The sequence below is a fragment of the Castor canadensis genome, chromosome 2 (assembly GCF_047511655.1).
Source record: "Castor canadensis chromosome 2, mCasCan1.hap1v2, whole genome shotgun sequence".
NCBI lineage: Eukaryota > Metazoa > Chordata > Mammalia > Rodentia > Castoridae > Castor > Castor canadensis.
The window spans coordinates 67,538,004-67,556,151 of record NC_133387.1 but is presented as its reverse complement, the minus strand read 5'-3'; the positions used below and the strand labels follow the sequence as shown (position 1 = coordinate 67,556,151).

General features: G+C 34.5%; 1 protein-coding gene and 1 long non-coding RNA gene across 2 annotated transcripts in view; one reads left to right on the top strand and one right to left on the bottom strand.

Annotated features, from left to right (window-relative positions):
- Nampt (nicotinamide phosphoribosyltransferase) overlaps positions 1 to 15,207 on the top strand; it is a 33,255-nt gene extending 18,048 nt beyond the window's left edge. Inside the window, exons 7-11 of the mRNA XM_020186436.2 lie at positions 3,219 to 3,444; positions 4,839 to 4,958; positions 9,139 to 9,279; positions 10,532 to 10,666; positions 12,374 to 15,207. Coding sequence (XP_020042025.1) covers positions 3,219 to 3,444; positions 4,839 to 4,958; positions 9,139 to 9,279; positions 10,532 to 10,666; positions 12,374 to 12,484 — 733 coding nt within the window. The 3' untranslated portion in view covers positions 12,485 to 15,207. The remainder of the gene's footprint in view (positions 1 to 3,218; positions 3,445 to 4,838; positions 4,959 to 9,138; positions 9,280 to 10,531; positions 10,667 to 12,373) is intronic.
- The window catches only part of LOC141420673 (uncharacterized), a 38,426-nt gene that overhangs the window by 5,841 nt on the left and 14,437 nt on the right, over positions 1 to 18,148 (bottom strand). The gene's annotated exons all lie outside the window — the stretch shown is intronic.

The following is an 18,148-nucleotide window of genomic DNA, read 5'->3' as shown; positions in this document are numbered from 1 at the left end:
AGGGTTAATAAGATCCTTCAAGTTTATTTTGATGCTGTGTGTAACTATGTGAATATCATGCTAGCTTATTCTTAATTGGCATTTTTGGATGACATCAGGACCTCAAGTTTTTGAGTAAATAAATGTTACCAGATACAGATTTTAGATTATTTTGATAACAGAATATGGACTATAAAGAAAGAACAGAAGCTAGGCTTTTATAGGAATCTTAAAAGTCTTCAGGAAATGAGATCCAAAACCAAGTAACTCAGTGGATGAAAAGTAGATAAACATGAGCAATAGCTTAGGAGATAAAATTGCTAAAACTTGATGATTTGAGTTAGGGTTTAAGAGAAAGAAGATGCAGCTAACATTTATGAGCACTGTTAAATTGGCAGGGCCTTTCGTAAGTTTCATGGACAGGAAGAACTAAGGGTGTCATTAACAGATAAAAGTTTTAGGTTTAGAGTAATTCGGGGCATATGTACATATACATCTTTTTTAAAATATTGTAATCACATAGTATATTCTTCACTGATAGTGTTTCAGAGCAATGACATTAGGGTACCATGAATCTGAGAATAAGGATAATACCTTCTTTTGGACTTTCAGGGCAAAATGAAAAGGACACTTGTAGGTGGGCACCGAGTGAACATCCAGTATATTTTTATGGTCTTAAAATATTTACTCTATTTGACTTCCTCATATTTAAGAGTGCTTCAGTTTCTTCATCCAGTCAAACAAAGGAAGAGCTAACTTTTGCAACAGAATGCCATTGAGGATAAATGCTAACATCTAAAATAACTTCCAAATAAGAGAACTCAGGAGTCTGGACATAGAAATAATTCAGTTACATAACTTTTTTCCTCAAAATTTGGAAAGCTACCTAATTTGATGCTTGAAGTAAAGTGGGCAATAGAATGGGTAAAATTCACTCAAATACAACAAACATTTATGATCTCCATATGAACACTATACTGGAAAAGTAGGTGTTTCAGTGGGATTGTGCAGTGTGGGCCATAGGACTTGTCCCTGGGATGATGAAATGAAGACATTACCTCCTACCTAACAAAGTAGATCTGGAACTCAGAGGAAAGACATGTTCTATCATACAGATACTGAGAACTCTTATCACTGGAGTATTTTGAACACTTTGAGTGTTTCACACAGGGAGGTGTTACAGAGAGAGACAAGTGCCAGGTCAGATGGAAGAAGGAGAGCACAGCATCTGGGGGAGACTGAAGAAGCATCATAGAAATGGGGAAATTCCAAACAATTGAAATGTGGAAGATGTCATTCAAGTCAAGAGAAAAGAAAGCTTGAGGAAAGTTCACATACCATGGAGAAAGCAAGTAAGATGAGGACTGAAAATTGACAATTGTTTGCTAGACATGATACACACAAGTTGCAAAGTTAGGTGACTATTGATACAACTTTAGTAAATGGTAGCTGCATTTATAGTGACATCTTAACTGTAGGTATTCACTCTTGTAAAGCTGTCCACTGTTGCTGATCACTGAGTTACTAAATCTCTCCCTTAAAAAGAGGACACTAGCAATTCTGCATGTGAGGACAGGGCCTTTCTTCACCCTTAACTTTTCCTTTTAGCCTGGATATGCTTATGTGAAGTAGAGAAATGACATCACATCTACTGACAGCCTCTGTTTTCTAAGAGGAGCATTCTCTATGAAACGAGATTTATATAAATCAACCCTTTCTCAATTTCAGACAAGTAGTCTCAGCGTAGCTCCGTGTTTATAGTCCTGAAGTATATCTAAGCTACTTCCGACAACCCAAAACCATTGACAATGTGAGAAAAGGTATTTACTCCAATCCTTTAGAAAAAAAAGTAAATTGTGTAAGATATCAATTTCAGACTTAAATTAGTATAGTTCTGTTAGTCAACTTTCTGTCACTATGAAGAAATACCTGAGAAAATCAAGGTAGATTTTATGTGAGAAAGGTTGAACTAAGATTTATTTTGGCTCATGGATTCAGCTCACAGTTACCTAGCCCCTTCATTGTAAGTCAGGATTTCATCCTGGTGGGGAAGGCATGGTGGAGCAAAGCTACTCACCTCATAGCTGCTGGGAAACAAAGAGAGTAGGGGAGGAAGGGCTAGGATCCCAGTATCCCATTCAAGGGCATGTCCCCATTGACCTTCCTCTAACTAGGTCCCACCACCTCCCAGTAGCACCACCAGCTGGGAACCAAGCCTTCAAACACATGAGCATTTGAGGGACAGTCCAGATCAAAATTGTAACAAGCTCTTTAAACAGTTTTGAGGTAAGCTTATACTTACACCAACTTTATAATAAATGGGCTATCTACTGAGGAGAGCAGGGTAGAGGTCAAGACTGAAAAAGTAGGGAGAAAGATTGTTTGGTATAAGGAAATAGTAATTTTCCAACTCGTGATTAAATTCTATTTAATAATATTTTGATTGCTTACATTATAATTAACCAAATACTTAAAATTGCACATTAAATATTAATTCACTAAGAAAAATCATTATTGAGGACATTGCAAAAATCATGATAGTCATTCTTGCCTAATAAAAATCTTCATACTTTATTTCCCATCTAAATTATGTTTTGCTCAAACTAAATATTAAAATTCTTATTCCTTAGACATATATTAATTAGTGATAGGTAACCTGTAAGTGAAATAAGTGACTGTTACTGGCTATTTGAAGATTTAACAGGCAGAGTTAGTCGACTATAAATAAATGGTATAGTATAAATAACTGCCTCTAAGATTTTGAAAAGTAAAAAAGACAAAATATATATTGCTGCTGTTGTTGGTATGTGACTTCAGAAATTCATAGTTCTTGGATTGCCTAACAAAATAATGGGGTTATGTGTTCATTGTTTTTAACATCATGACATGAAGTATGGAGGGCATTCAGGAGATCCTCGCTGATTTTAAATGAGTAGATTCAGGGATACCAGATTTATTTTTTAAAAAGTTTAAATTGGTTGAATGTGATTTAAAAGCTAAATAACTTAATGACTGTTGAAACAGAATATGGTTACTTGTAGTGTTAAAAACAAATTGATCAAGGGATCATTTAGTCAAATACTGTTTTTTGCCATATGATGTGTATTCCTTAAACTAAATCGTTCGCCTTCTCTGTAACATTGATGTCATATAGTAAATGTAAAATAATGGGTTAATGGTGCTTCAGGAATAGATAATGTGTCTGCCTAAGTAAATACATATTTTATTTTGTTTTCTAGTACCATAACAGCTTGGGGGAAAGACCATGAAAAAGATGCTTTTGAACATATAGTAACACAGTTTTCATCAGTGCCCGTATCTGTGGTCAGCGATAGCTATGACATTTATAATGCGTGTGAAAAAATATGGGGTGAAGATCTAAGACATTTAATAGTATCAAGAAGTACAGAGGCACCACTAATAATCAGACCTGATTCTGGAAATCCTCTTGACACTGTATTAAAGGTAAATTTTAATATCTAACTTGATTATTAAAATGCCTATAGACCAACCGCATCAACACTACTTTTAATTTCATTTATATTCGCACCATTTCAGACCTTTCTGGACCAATCTCCTTATTTTTAGAGTTACAATCCAAAGAGAGAGAATAATAGATTTGCCCAAGGTCACACAATAATAGAGAAAGGATACTAAGAGTTATGTTATGGGTTATTTATATACTGTCAGTAGGTACTACTGGATAGATTATTTCTTACATGCCTTCAAAATTAATACCATTACCATAAGGCCCTGTGATTTGGTCATCAAGTTTATTTGTGGTTTATTTCTTTTGTTACAAGTCACCGTTGCACTTTTGAAGTTGTTAGTAGGAGATATATGTGCAGGGTGATAAGGAATACAAATAATTTAAAAATACTTTTGAGGTAGTGGTTCTTAAAATACCATTGATTCTTAATGTAGCAATGTTGTATTTTTTTTAGGATCAAGATTCAGTTTGCCTTCTTAATAAAGCACTAGTAATAGCAGGTATTAATTGATGCCTACCACTAGAAAAATACTGTGTTAGGTGCTTTACATTGAAAGTGTCATTTAGTCTTGTCAAATTACCCTACGATAAATATTACTGTCTGTTTTAAAGAAGAAACAGAGAGTTGCTCAAGGTCACACAAATGTAAAATAAAAAGCCCAGGTATCCAGTGTAGGTCTTTTGGCTGCAGCCTTCCTACTTTACCACTGTATTTTTCAGCTAATGAGCAATTACCCTGAGGAGGTAATGATGATCAATCCCCCTGAGGAGGGGGAGACATAGGTACAGGGAGGTCTTTTAATTCTGTTAAATGATGTGCCAGTATTAAACTTCTTGACTTAGCCTTAAATATTTAGTTTTACCCAACTAAACAGGTTTCACATTTTTATTACAGTTAGTTATAGGAATAAACTGAGTCATGTACATGGAGTTTTCTCATTGTTAGGATCTTTAAGCAACTTATTTAGGAAAAGGATGTTATTGTTTGGGAAAGGGAATATGCATTGTAGAACTTTTGTATCTCACCAAGTTTTCCTGAAAAATACTTACATACTCCTTTAAAATACGTATGTGTTAATCTAGTGGATGTTTTTCTTGAATCTGTATAATCTAAAGATGTGAAGGAAAAAACTAGTTTTGAGCTACCTTATGCTATAAATAAATTTGATAGGAAAGAACATGCCTATTTCTAACATCAAAAAGGATCATGTTAGAAGCTTTATATACAGTAGTATAAAATGTTTTAAGTAATTGAATTTTTATATTCTCAAGATTATCTAACAAGGTAAATCATTTTTTAACTTTGGAAAACTTTTATATTTTTTTCCAGTTTCAGTTATTTGTCTTGTATGTGTGTTCTTTCTTACAGGTATTAGATATTTTAGGTAAGAAGTTTCCTGTTACGGAGAACTCAAAGGGCTATAAGTTGCTGCCACCTTATCTTAGAGTTATTCAAGGGGATGGAGTAGATATTAATACCTTACAAGAGGTATGTATTTTATATTAAAAGTTCTAATAAGAAAATCCTTGTAATTCCTTTTTATTTCATAAACATGGATAGTGTAAATACAATTATGAGTCTTACACTTGAAGTGTTTATGGTGGTATGTCTTTGCTGTGCTTTGTTTAAAATTTGAAATAATAGCTTAAAATATAGAAACACCAGCCACAGCATACTTCTCCAGTCCTCATTGGCCACCCTGAATGATAATCATAAAGAGGTTATCACTAAGAAACAAAATGTCGTGACTCACGCCTGTAATCCTAGGTAATCAGGAGGCAGAGATGAGGAGGATCGTGGTTCAGAATCAACCCAGGCACATAGTTTGCGAGACCCCGTCTCAGAAATATACAACACAAAAAAGAGCTGGTGCCTGCCTAGCATATGTGAAACCCTAAGTTCAAACCCCAGTGCTCGCCCTCACGCCCAAAAAGAATGAGCAACACTTGGGTCACAGAATATTCCTTACAACATAAAACAGAATGCCTTGATTGCTCATACAGGTCAGAGTTTTCATAGAATGGAGCATCATATACTCTTAGCAAAATAAAATTTGAATGGTGTTAATGGGTGCTTTTTCAGAAACTATAATAGTTTTGTTACTTCTAAATTAAGTTTTGACTGTCATCACTATTATTATTACACTTAACTAAATAGCATGCTCTATTTTGTTAAAACTTTTGCCTCCTTTGTTTCCAAAATAAGATTAAGAACCATAATTTCATTTCAGCTAATAGCTTACATACTCCATAAAAATTAAGAATACTATTAACAATATCACATGGACTGTCTACTATCATAAACCTCTGTCATTTTGATATATGCCAGTCTCAAGTGGTATATAGCTGTGTAACACAAATAATTAGAGGATTTTCGATTTGGAACATCTAGGGTTGTAGCTCAGTGGTAGAGCACTTGCCTAGCATATACAAAGCCCTGGGTTTGATCCCTAGGCCTGCAAAAAAAAACCAAAGTTTGTGGTTAAAGTCCATACCCAGATTATAAGTAGTTTTCCAAAGGTTGATTTGAAAAGGAGAACCATGGTGTATACAGACAGTATACACTGGTCATGGGTGTCTTTGGAGTTCCAAAGTGAGATCTGAAATAGATCTCTCTTGCAATAATAGAAATAAGGTTTCTTCCACCTATTCTCCCAAACTGTGTTGCTTACATGGGACCTCCCTCAGCTTCTCTAAGACATTGGATATTGGGACCTTAAGAGAATTCACGGGTAAAGGAAAGAAGAAAAGTCTAGGGTGAAAAGATGAAGAGCCTTGAGTATAGAAATCCCAGTATACACATTTAATTGCTATTGTCCACTCAACTGACAATTACTTGCCTTGGTACCATCTGACTACTATACTTGCATTTGAAGCAATGTAACAGGTACCCTGATAAGTGTTTCTCTCAGTGAAATAATACAGGCCGAGTTCTATACCCGTTCCAGAAACCCTATTAGCCAGGAGCTCTTGCCATTGCTTGTGTCAGTCCTTTGTTCCAGTGGTCACCTGTCTAGGTTGGGTTGTTCAATCAGATATTTGAACTTATTTCTAAAAACTAAAGCTCTTTCTCTCCTTTATTTTTCCCCCTTGTTTGTTTTTCAAGTGAACTTTTAGAATGTATATATGTTGTTAAAGCTGGGAATCATTAAAACTTTGGCTTATTTTTTAACTACACAAACAAGAGGTTGAATACTGAAACAAATTCTCTTTGGCACTGATAAACCTTAAACAGAACAGTCAGAATTAAACAGTTTTATGTTGATGCATATGTATTCATGGGATAAGAGAATATCATAAAGAAACTGAACCTGTTGCTTTAAACTAAGGAACAGTACTTGATTTATTCATATTGAAAGTGGGTCAAGCAAATGTTTGTAGAAGTAGGAAAAGGAATTTATCTAGCAAAAAAAGCTATCAGTTTCTCTCTGAAGACTTTGCCATTTACAGGTCTCCCTGTGACATACCATGAGGTTTATAGTGTAACCCCATTCTAAGTTTTTGTGTTAACACTGTGAACCAAAATAAATCTGCTTTTGTATTAGACAGAATACAAAGTGTCCATCTTCTCTTCCTGTTTAAGTCTTTGGGATTCAATCTCCTAGGGTGTCATTGAAATCTCTCCATTGGAGTGTTTCATTAATGACATTACAATAGTATTGAATTCCCAGAATTGGCGAGAGGAAATACATTTGTCCAACATATTTTAAACATTTTTCTTTCTAGGCTTATTTATATCTTACTATTTTATGCATAGGTCAACACTTTTTTCCTCTTTCTTCCTTTTCAGCTATTCTACTATTCTTCTCCTAGAATCTTTTTCTCCACATTTCTTGAATAATTCCCTTATATGTTATAGCTTTGGTCCATATACTTAATAGAAGACATTGGTTTTATGTAAACCTTCAAAGGAAAAAATTATTTTTTGACCAGTATTCATAAGATACTGCAAAAGCACTTGCAGATTGGAACATATGAATTAAATGGTCATAAGAAAAAATACTTAAATTTTAATATCATAATATGAATCCTCAGTTAAGGTAGATACCTTGGTATGAAATGTGAAAATGTATTACTCAATAAAAAATATCTAAGAGTAATATTTTATCAATTTATATCTAATCAGATTTCCTTCTGATTTTTATAAATGGTTTTAAGAAATTTTGCTTAGTTATAATTTCCCAATAGAAAAATTCACTTTAGCTCCATCTTATCTCAACTTCTATAACTTCTGATGAAGAAACTTGACCTGAAATACAGTGATAATGATATTAGGTGGTCTTTGTCATTTCCACATGTGCTTCTGAAATCAGTGACAGGTCTGACACTGTTTTTACTATATTTCACTCAAACCATTTTATCTTCTGTTTATCTTTCTTTTCCTCCCTTTTCGTTTTCTCTGCATTTCTCTCATCACTTTGTTTATAGTTATCTCTGAAAAATCTGAATTTAGGAGCCTAGGTTGGATATCTTTGGATTTGGATACAATAACAAAGACACGAGGCTGAATTTGCGTACAAGCTAAAGAAGCCACTTTAAAATAAATTACATGTGTTTCCATCTTGATTCTTCTATTTAAAAAACCCATTCTTCTAGTACAAAAAGGTAGAATTAGGTGGTTGGAATATTAAAATGAAGTTGCATTTCTCAGTGTAGGTTTGTTAGAAGATAAAGGTGCTTGGGGCTTTGTTTCTAAAGAGAAATGGCCAGTTGAGACTATTGGCATTTGCGGGAATGTGGTAAATTTATACTAATGATTCACATATTAAACTTACCGTTTTCTGTTCACTTTTGAGAATTCTTAAAATAAAACAGAACTAGTTCATCTACTTACTTCTTGGCTGTTTTCATGAAATGCAAGGAATGGTTACTAAATATCAGTTGCTGCCTTCTTAAAAGTGATTGGATTTGTTAAATAGTAGGAAGATGTAAATAAGCCCTATTCAGGAGAAATACAAATGGCAATCTTCACTGCAGCTTTTAAATCTTATGTCCCTTGAAAGAACTACTTTTAACCACCAGAACTGACTTGTAGATAATCATTCTCCCCAAAATGATCCAGTCGTAAATCGTAATGCCTAGAACATCCACTGCAACACCAGCCAGAGTAAAAGAACTCTACCAGTATCACAGGTGTTTATGTGGAGGGAAGAGTATTATTTTATACTCTTTGCCACCAACAATCATTGACTTACATGTCCATTACCTATAGCATGCAGCGTGACTCTGTTACAACACGATGTCTTATGACAGTCATCCCTAGAGAAATGTTTTGGTCTCATTGCTTTTGCTGATGTCATCTAGGCAGTAACTCAAGGAGGTGGATAAGACAGATTGATTCAGAATCCTAAGATAATTACAGCCATTTTTCTCACTCCATCTCATTTCCTTCACTCTCCCAACCCATCCACAATGATGACAACAATACAAATTCAAGAACTGAATAAAATCTCCTCCTTCTACACGTACACATCTTAGGCTGCCATTTCGGGGTGAATGGCCTTTAAAAAGAAAATGTGGAATTTAACTGTTTAGGCCTTATTCTTGCCTAATTATTGACTGTTACAAAATAGCTATAGGATGCTTCATTCATTAATATTCCCCTTTGAAAATGATTACTGTCCTCTTCCAAATTACTTAGGTTTTTGTCTGTCTCTTTTTAAATCTAGATTGTAGAAGGCATGAAACAAAAAAAGTGGAGTATTGAAAATGTTTCCTTCGGTTCTGGTGGAGCTTTGCTACAGAAGTTAACAAGAGATCTCTTGAATTGTTCCTTCAAGTGTAGCTATGTCATAACTAATGGTCTTGGGGTATGTCTTTCAGTTTTTATTCCTATGTTAGCACATTAACTATCTAGGCAGATAACAGTTACAGGCAGAGAACAGTATGATCTTGGACTGTTAGTTTATCAGGCACCACTGACTTCAACTTAATATCAAGAAAGAAGGAAACTTGGAAAAAGGAGAAGCAATAAAATGAAAGATTATTTAAGAGAGAGAATTCAGGTCAGTCATTACCCATTGCTTTGATATATATCTTTGGCTCAAAAAGTTGACCATATCTGAGTAGGAATGTCAGCTAACCTGGCCATCATCTATTAAAGAGTAGCAAGTATGTAATCACTATCAATACCCTTTTAGGAACGTAGGAATGAGGTTCTGATCATGGTACCAGAATCATGTTCATTAGCCAGAGAACAGTTAAACAATACCCCTCGTCTTCCATAGCCTGTTGCCTAGGGAGTCTGGAACAGTGGGTGGGAGAAGCTAAAGACCCTGAAGAAGACCTGAACTGAGTCTCTGTGTGCTCCTTTCTTTGGGAAGTTTGAAGATTGTCTTATTTATTGCTCTTATTCCACTGTGATTGCTAGTAACATCAACATCTATTAAGCCCTTTGCTTCTAACAATAATAAGGTCACAGTAACAAGTAACAAAAGAGAAAGATAATGAAATAGGAGAGCTTTACCTTAGTAATATCCTAGTCCCCTCTTCAAAGATCTTACTATGTAAATGTAAGCATATATATATATATATATATCTTTAGTAAGTCAGGTTTTTGTTTTTCAGTAGCCTAGCATACTGTGAATTATACTTAGTATCAGTTTAAAAGACAATTTGTAATATAATATGGGTCACATTAAAATTCTCAGACATCAACATGGGTATTCTTTGTGGCGGTAAGAAAGGATATCCAAAGCTTGGGCTCTTCCGAGTAGATGATTGCCCTTCAAAAAGGCAAATGTGGATTTGTTCAGTTACCTCTAAACCTATAGAGTACCTTAGAACTTACATACAAATTTACGTGTGTTTGTATTTTTTTTAAGTGATGCTAAGGAGCTGGGGATGTAACTTGCTTAGCATGTGCAAGTACCAGGGTCCTATTCCCAGCACATGGAGGGAGGAGGAGGCCAACCCTATTTAATAAAGCGGTGCTAGGGATCAAACCCAACGCCTTACACATGCTAGGCAAGTGCTCTACCACTGAGCTGTATACTTTTTTTAATTGAGTGGTGGACTTTTCTGAATAGTCTTTTTTTCTGTCTTTCTTAACTTGGTTTTCAGATTAATGTCTTCAAAGATCCAGTTGCTGATCCCAACAAAAGGTCCAAAAAAGGCCGATTATCTTTACATAGGACACCAGAAGGAAATTTTGTTACACTTGAAGAAGGAAAAGGAGACTTTGAGGAATATGGTCACGTATGTATCTTTACTGATTGGGGATTCTGTTTAGTTTGTTCACTGCAGTGGATTGGCCCTCCCAATTAATAGGTTTTCGTGTTGTATGTTTTAAATTGTTTTCAGAACAGTTTTGTAACAAATAATTAAAAGTGCTTTTCACATACTGGCTGTATGGTATGATGACCTTCAACAAGCTTGTGTATTTAGTCTTACTATCAATTAGCAGTGAATCCTTTCTGAAGGATACTCATAAGGATGTTGTTCTTAGGCTTCTCACAGCTATTTATATTGTACTAAAACATTGGTAATTTTGATAGGTAGCAAACAGAGGAGCTATTCACACCCTAAAATGTTTTTGAAGATAATTGCTTTTTAAATCTTAATAATATCCAGCTCAGATAGTTTGCTTTACTTTCATTTCATTCTCATAGCACTCTCTGAACGTAAGGCAAATTATGTTACCTCAGTAGTAGAATATGTGAAAACAAGGTGAGTTGATTCTGATTACATAACTACTAAATGGTAGAACTTTAAGTTTTTTGATTGAAGTCAATCAAACTGAGAAAAAGTTTGTAGTATGTATGCTGAAGTAGTCCACATGATCTAATTGGTTTTAGCACACAAAAATTACATGTACCTAAATGTTAGAAAAAAACTCTGGTGTCTAATCTACTGGAAAATAAAACTACTTGTGTGTACTCACATTCTCCAAAAAGTTTACACAAAACAAATACACTGAGTTATGATACTTTATACACTATACCAAACTTACTGCTTACAACATGGCCAGAACCAATGAGGTAACTATATCTCTAATGAAAAATACATGAATTTGTAAATAAAACTTGTAGAATTAGATCCCTTTATATAACCTGCCAGGTAGTTCGTTTGAGTAGGTTTCACTTTACCTGTTAGAACTACCAAGATTTTGCTGAATTAGGTTATCTTGGATGAACTAGTCACTTGAGACTAAGTCAAAGTGAAAATACAAGTATACAAAAGATATACCTAGACCATCTGAGGTACTAATCTATTTGTAATCATTTAGGCATTTGATTTTTAGTTTAAAATTTATGAAAGAACATGGTACGCCTAGAGTAGTATAATTTGAAGCAGCACAAAAATGTTGGATAATGTCATATGTACCTTCAGAGTAAATGGAAAATTAAGATTACTTCTATGGATTTTTCAAAAAGAAACTAGAGGTAGATAATTCCTGAGTGGCTGTGCCAAACCTAAAGGTAATTTTTTTCTCATTCTCTTGTTTTTATTACCCATGTCTGGATCAAGTGGACTTTGTAGTCTTTAACTCAGTCATATTAATGAAACAAGGAATAAATACCTGGTGTTTTTTGGGTGTTTTGGGGGGGTCATTTTTACACCAAAATTTAATGACTGGCAAATTTATTAAATTTTTAGACAAATAAATTCAATCAGTATTGATTCTGTTGGCCAGGTTCAAGGGAAAGTTTAGCATCAGCAGGCTTTCCTTGAAGTTGTCAGTAATGTAGCAGGGATGGTGATAGTCCTGCTAACAACTGAGCTTTTTGTTTTTCCTTTTAAGAAAACTGGCTTAAGAATGTCTTACTGTAATAACCTCCCAACTCTAAGTTGAACATTGTCAACATCTTTGTTTAGCTGATTACTTAGATAGATTTATCAAATTATAATTCTGATATTTTGCTCAATGGTCTGTTTAATCATCACTAAATTTACATTCTACAGGATCTTCTCCATACTGTTTTCAAGAATGGGAAGGTGACAAAAAGCTATTCATTTGATGAAGTAAGAAAAAATGCACAGCTGAATATCGAACTGGAAGCAGCACCTCATTAGGCTTTGTTTTAGGCCTAGGTGTGCATGCGTGTTTGTATACATGCATGCATACATACATGTGTACACCTGTGTGTATGTGATAACATAGTGTTTATTGTACAGATATGTGGGGTTTCTTTGTGTTTTATGATACATTACAGCCAAATTATTTGTTGGTTTATGGACATACTGCTTGGTTTTTGTTTTTGTTTTTCCAGTGTTTTAGATGATACCATATTAGGAAATACACATAACCATGTAAAAGATTAATGCTAAAGCAAGCTTTTTAGGGCCCTTTGCCAATAGATAGTAACTCAATCTGGTATTGATCTTTTCACAGATAACAGAACTGAGAAACTTTTATATATAACTAAATATCACATAAAACGGATTTGCATAAAATTACCATGATTGCTTTATGTTTATATTTAACTTGTATTTTTGTACAAACAAGATTGTGTAAGATATATTTAAAGTTTCAGTGATTTAACAGTCTCTTTCCAACTTTTCATGATTTTTATGAGCACAGACTTTCAAGAAAATACTTGAAAATAAATTACATTGCCTTTTGTCCATTAATCAGCAAATAAAACATGGCCTTAACAAAATTGTTTGTGTTATTGTACAATTTGGAAATTATGTCAGGACATACCCTATAGAGTTACTAACCTCACTGCCCCTTGTAGAAGATCTCTGAATCATTCTGCATTAAAGAAAATAATGGTTCTTACTGGAATAACTAGGCACTGTACAGTTATATACCTTGGTCATTGTAATGTACCAGTGAAATGCCAAATTTGAAAGGCCTGTACTGCAATTTTATATGTGGCTGTAATATGCACCTCAAGATTTTAAGGAGATAATGTTTTTAGAGAGAATTTCTGCTTCCACTATAGAATATATACCTAAATGTAAAATATTGACAAAAGTGGAAGTAGTGTATTTTAAAGTAATTATGCTTCTGAATTTATTTTTCATATTCTATAGTTGGTATGACTTAAATGAATTATTGGAGTGGGTAGTGAGTGTACTTATTTTTAATGTTTTGATTATATTTTTCATTAAGTTTTTAAAAAATTAAATTGGATATTAAACTGTATGGACATCATTTTTTAATTTTAAATTGAATCCCTCAATAATTAATAATCAAGTTCTTACATGAGGATGTTACCCCAGTGAGAAACATGATAACCTAAGATTTAATTGAAGAATCTTAACTAAATATGTTAGAGTGGCTAGTTCAAAGTGCTCAACATCAAAATGTATAAAATGATTAACTGCTAGATTCTCAGTCAGTCATCACATCTCACTAGAGACCAGTTTCTTCCAAATGACTCATGTAGGTCTGTTATTATAAGGCAAGAGTTAGCCGACTATGCCCTACAGACCAAATTTGGTGGACTGTTCTTCACTTGTAAGTACATATTATCTATGGCTGCTTTCTCACATGGGGGTAGAAGTTTGAGTGGTTGCAATGCAGACCAAATGATCCACAAAGCTTCAAACATTACACAAAATTACAGAAAAAATTGCTAGCCTATATTCTAAAAGGAGTGCAAGCCTTTGCATTTTAAGAAAATGCTGATTTTCAGAGAAGGGAAAAGGCCATCTTACTTTTGTCCTTTCTCATTTAAGAATTTGATTCCAATAGACTGATTTTTTTTTTAAGAAAAGCTTTAACAACGACATTTTAGACATTGAAAAGCCATAAATCATTTGTCTAAAACATTGAGAAAGTGTTTTGTCACTAGAATCTACTAAGGTGAGCTATCCTTGTTCAATATCTTTTATAAGTAGCATTAGAAAGAATATAGGTTTTTGCAGAGATTCTAAATACTTAGGAAGAACAATAAGCATTATTCACTTTTAGTAAGAGTCTTCATACTATAATTCATGCTAAAAATAGTTTTAAGTTATTTTTTAAATATACTTAAGATTAGTAGTATTAGACAAAACTTTACAAAATGTATTAAGGGGCTTATAGAAAATTGAAAGAAATTATTATCAGTAACAACTTTGATAACCATAATTTTGGCCATGCTTAAACATTGGAATTTTATCAGTCAGTATTCTTTGTGTTCCTTGAGTTTCAGCAGCCAACATTCAGTGAATGCTAAAAACTATTCATTTGTACACTAACATAGATCAGGAGGTGGAATGATTAATTCTGTTAGCTCTTGAGCCACTTGAATCTGATTTTCTGTCATTAGAGTAGTTAGTATTTGGCCATCTCTCTTCTCAGCACCAAATGGTTAACATGAAGGTCAAATAGAATTGTGCTATGTGTCACCCTTAAATCAGCCTGACTCTCCCTGACAAAAGCATATGCCATATATGAGTTTAAAACATTAGATTTGTAGTTGACATTAATCCCCCTCAATTCATAATTTCAAATAGGGGGTAGGTGTTCTGTGTTAAGACTTAATTTATTTGAACCCTCTACTTAAAATGGTTTTTATGATTATCCTTTATTGCTTTTCTTGATATAAATTGTTATGAAAATTTTTTTATAATGAATCCATCTTGGAAGATGAGAGAAAAATAGCAAAATATTTATTGTTCTGTTTAGCATAATTCAGAACTCAAACAAGTATTTTTGTAGTTTTACATTCCTTTTTAACCCACTCAATGGAGAACATAAAATTTCTCCCAAGTTGTATGTTAAATCAGTTCTAATATGTATTCAAGATTAAAAACAAACATGTAATAAATATGGAAATAAAGTTTAGTTCTATTAGTTGAAATTTGTGTGCTTCAAATAATGCCATTTCCAGACCTACTTTTTCTAGAGTTTCCTTCAAAGAGCTAGAGGATAACAGAGGAGAAAGTGTCAAAAATGACTCCACTTTCTGTCAAAATGGATTGGCAGTGCCTCTTACTAAGAACCTTGGGAGGATACCAGATTCGTGGAGCAAGAGCACAATTCTCTGTTACGGTTTGAGATGTCCTGGAGACATTTTAATGTTCATAGCAAGCAGGTAATTGGAGATACAGGTTTGAGGACAGAAAGGTCTCAGGGGATGTCTGAAATGTGTATGTATATGTGATATATATGTGTTTGTTGTAGGCATACTAGAGAAGACTTGACTGAAGACCACAGGCCAAATTCAGCCCATGATCTGTTTTTGTAAATAATTTTATTGGAATATAGCTTTACCAATTCACTTGGTTGTGCTCATTGGCTGCTTTCATGCTACAGTGGCAGAGTTGAGTGGTTACAAAATAAAGTATGGCCTGTAAAGCCTGAAATAAGGATTGTCTGGTCCTCTACAGAAAAAAAAACATGCTAATCTGCAATAATGAAAGGAGGACCTAGAACCAAACCATGAGTAAGTAGGTTAAATGGCAGAGCATCAACAGGCAAAGGAGACTAACAGTAGGAGCTAAAGAGGTGAGAGGAAAGCCAGCCAGGATGAGTAAAGTCAAAAATCACAGGAAGTTTTTCAGCTCAGGTGTTAAATGCTACTGAGAGATTAAATATTGTTCAAAGCATCCACTGGATTAAGCATCTGCAGTAACTAGTGCCTTAGAGATGTTCCCTTCAGGTAGAGGATACAGATGTCAGATGGGATGTGAAGAGAAAAGAGAACAGTCACTTTCCTGTGTCTCTCTAGTAGCTGCTTTATCTCTGAAAATGGGTTCAGGAAAGGGGGAGAAGTTGAAAATGAGCAAAAAAGGTTGGGTGATGGGTTAGAGAAAACTAGGATCCAAAACAAAACACTGGTGAGGGGCTGCCCCACAAGGGAGGAGGTCCTCCTATGGTAAAAAAGAAGAAAATGATGAGTGCAGATGCTGCTTTGGTTTTCTTGTGAACCTAGAGACCAGATCCCACTCAAAATTGGTTTGTATTTTTTTTCATCCTGGCAAAAGAAGTATCATTCTTTGAAAACAATTCAATTAAAGACCATTTTCCTGAGCATTTGTTTTCAGTTCTGTAATTTGCTACAGAACTGTCATTTTTTTGGGCATAAACTAAGGAATGTTTTGCATTTTTTTATTAAAATGAATTATCCATTGTACTATTTGTGAACCTTTCAGATGAATTGGAAGCAATAACTTGGGACACAGTTCCGAAGAAATCATTCAGCATGTGGCACAAACCAAGTAGAAAAAGGTGCATAAAAGTGAAAAGACCTAACATCGTCCTCAAAAAAGTGAAAAGAACTAACACTGTCCTATCAAAGTGAAAAGACCTAACATTGTTCTCAAAAAAGTGAAAAGACCTAACATTGTCCTCATAAAAGATTTAGAGACTGACAGAATAGCTCAGGAAATGAGCCAAAACTGACAGATGGGATTACATCAAATTAAAACATTTGACAGGGGATTAATATATAAAGAACTCAAAAAATTAAAACACTGTAAGAATAATCCAATCAATACATGAGCAACTGAATTGAACAGGTAGTTCTCAAAAGAAGTGCAAAGAGTCAACAAATTATGGAAAAAGGTTCAACATCCTCAGCCATCAGAGAAATGCAAATCAAAACTACATTGAGATTCCATCTCATCCTAGTCAGAATGGCCATCATCAACAAAACGACACTGGAGAAGATGCAGGGACATGGAGAGAGGAACTCTTAATACACTATTTCTCAGAATGTAAATTAGTGCACCCACTATGGAAATCACTATGGAGATTCCTCAAAAACTAAAAATAGGTAGCCCCAAAAAATAAAACCAACAAAAATAGAAAGCCTGAGTAGTGGCTCACAGCTGTAATCCTAGTGACTCGGAGGCGGAGATGAGGAGGATCACAGTTCCAGGTCAGCTCTAACAAAAAAGTAAGCAAGACCCCCATCTCAACAAAAAATGTTAGGTGTGGTAGCATTCACCTGTCATTCCAGGTAGGCAATAAGTGTAAAGTAGGAGGATTGCAGTCCAGGCTTGCTGGGGCAAAAGTGTGAGACCGTACCTCAAAAATAAAAGGGGCTAGGAGCATGGCTTAACTGGTACAGTGCCTTCCTAGCAAGTGAAGGGTCCTAGAGAAAATGTGGCATGTTCACACAATGGAGTATTATTTTAGTCATAAACAGAAATGAAACTCACTTGCAGGAAAATATGCAGAATTAAAAGTCTGGCAAAGTAAGCCAGACTTAGAAAGACAAATGTTACATGTCTTCTCTCATATGCAGAATCGAGATTTAAAAATTTTTAGAGACATGGAAGTAGCAGGGAAACAATTTGGGAAGAGAAAGGGGACCAGGGGATGGGAAGATAAGAGGGTTATAGAGGGGTATGAATATGACCAAAGTACACTATATATGCACATGAATAAAATGTCATAATGAAACCCATTCTTGAGTATAATTAACATATGCTAATATTTTAATTTATTTTAAAAAAGAGATAAGGGCTCAGGATTTACCTGAACTAATGAGAAACAACCATGTAAAAGTCAAAGCTCAATGAATTGCAACCAAGAAATCCACACCCAGACACAGTGAAACTGCAAATTGAGAATCACAAAGGCAGTAATCTTAAAAGCCGCCATTGAAAACTGAAGGAAGGAGATTATTGATCTCACCAGCAACAATGGATGCCATAAACATTCCAAGGCCCCAAGAAGAAGTAACTCAACACCAGACCCTATTCCCACCAAAACTGTGTTTCTAGAACCAGGATAAAGTAAAGGCTTTTGGGACACCAAAAACTGAAATTTCGCTATTAGCAATGCCATCACTA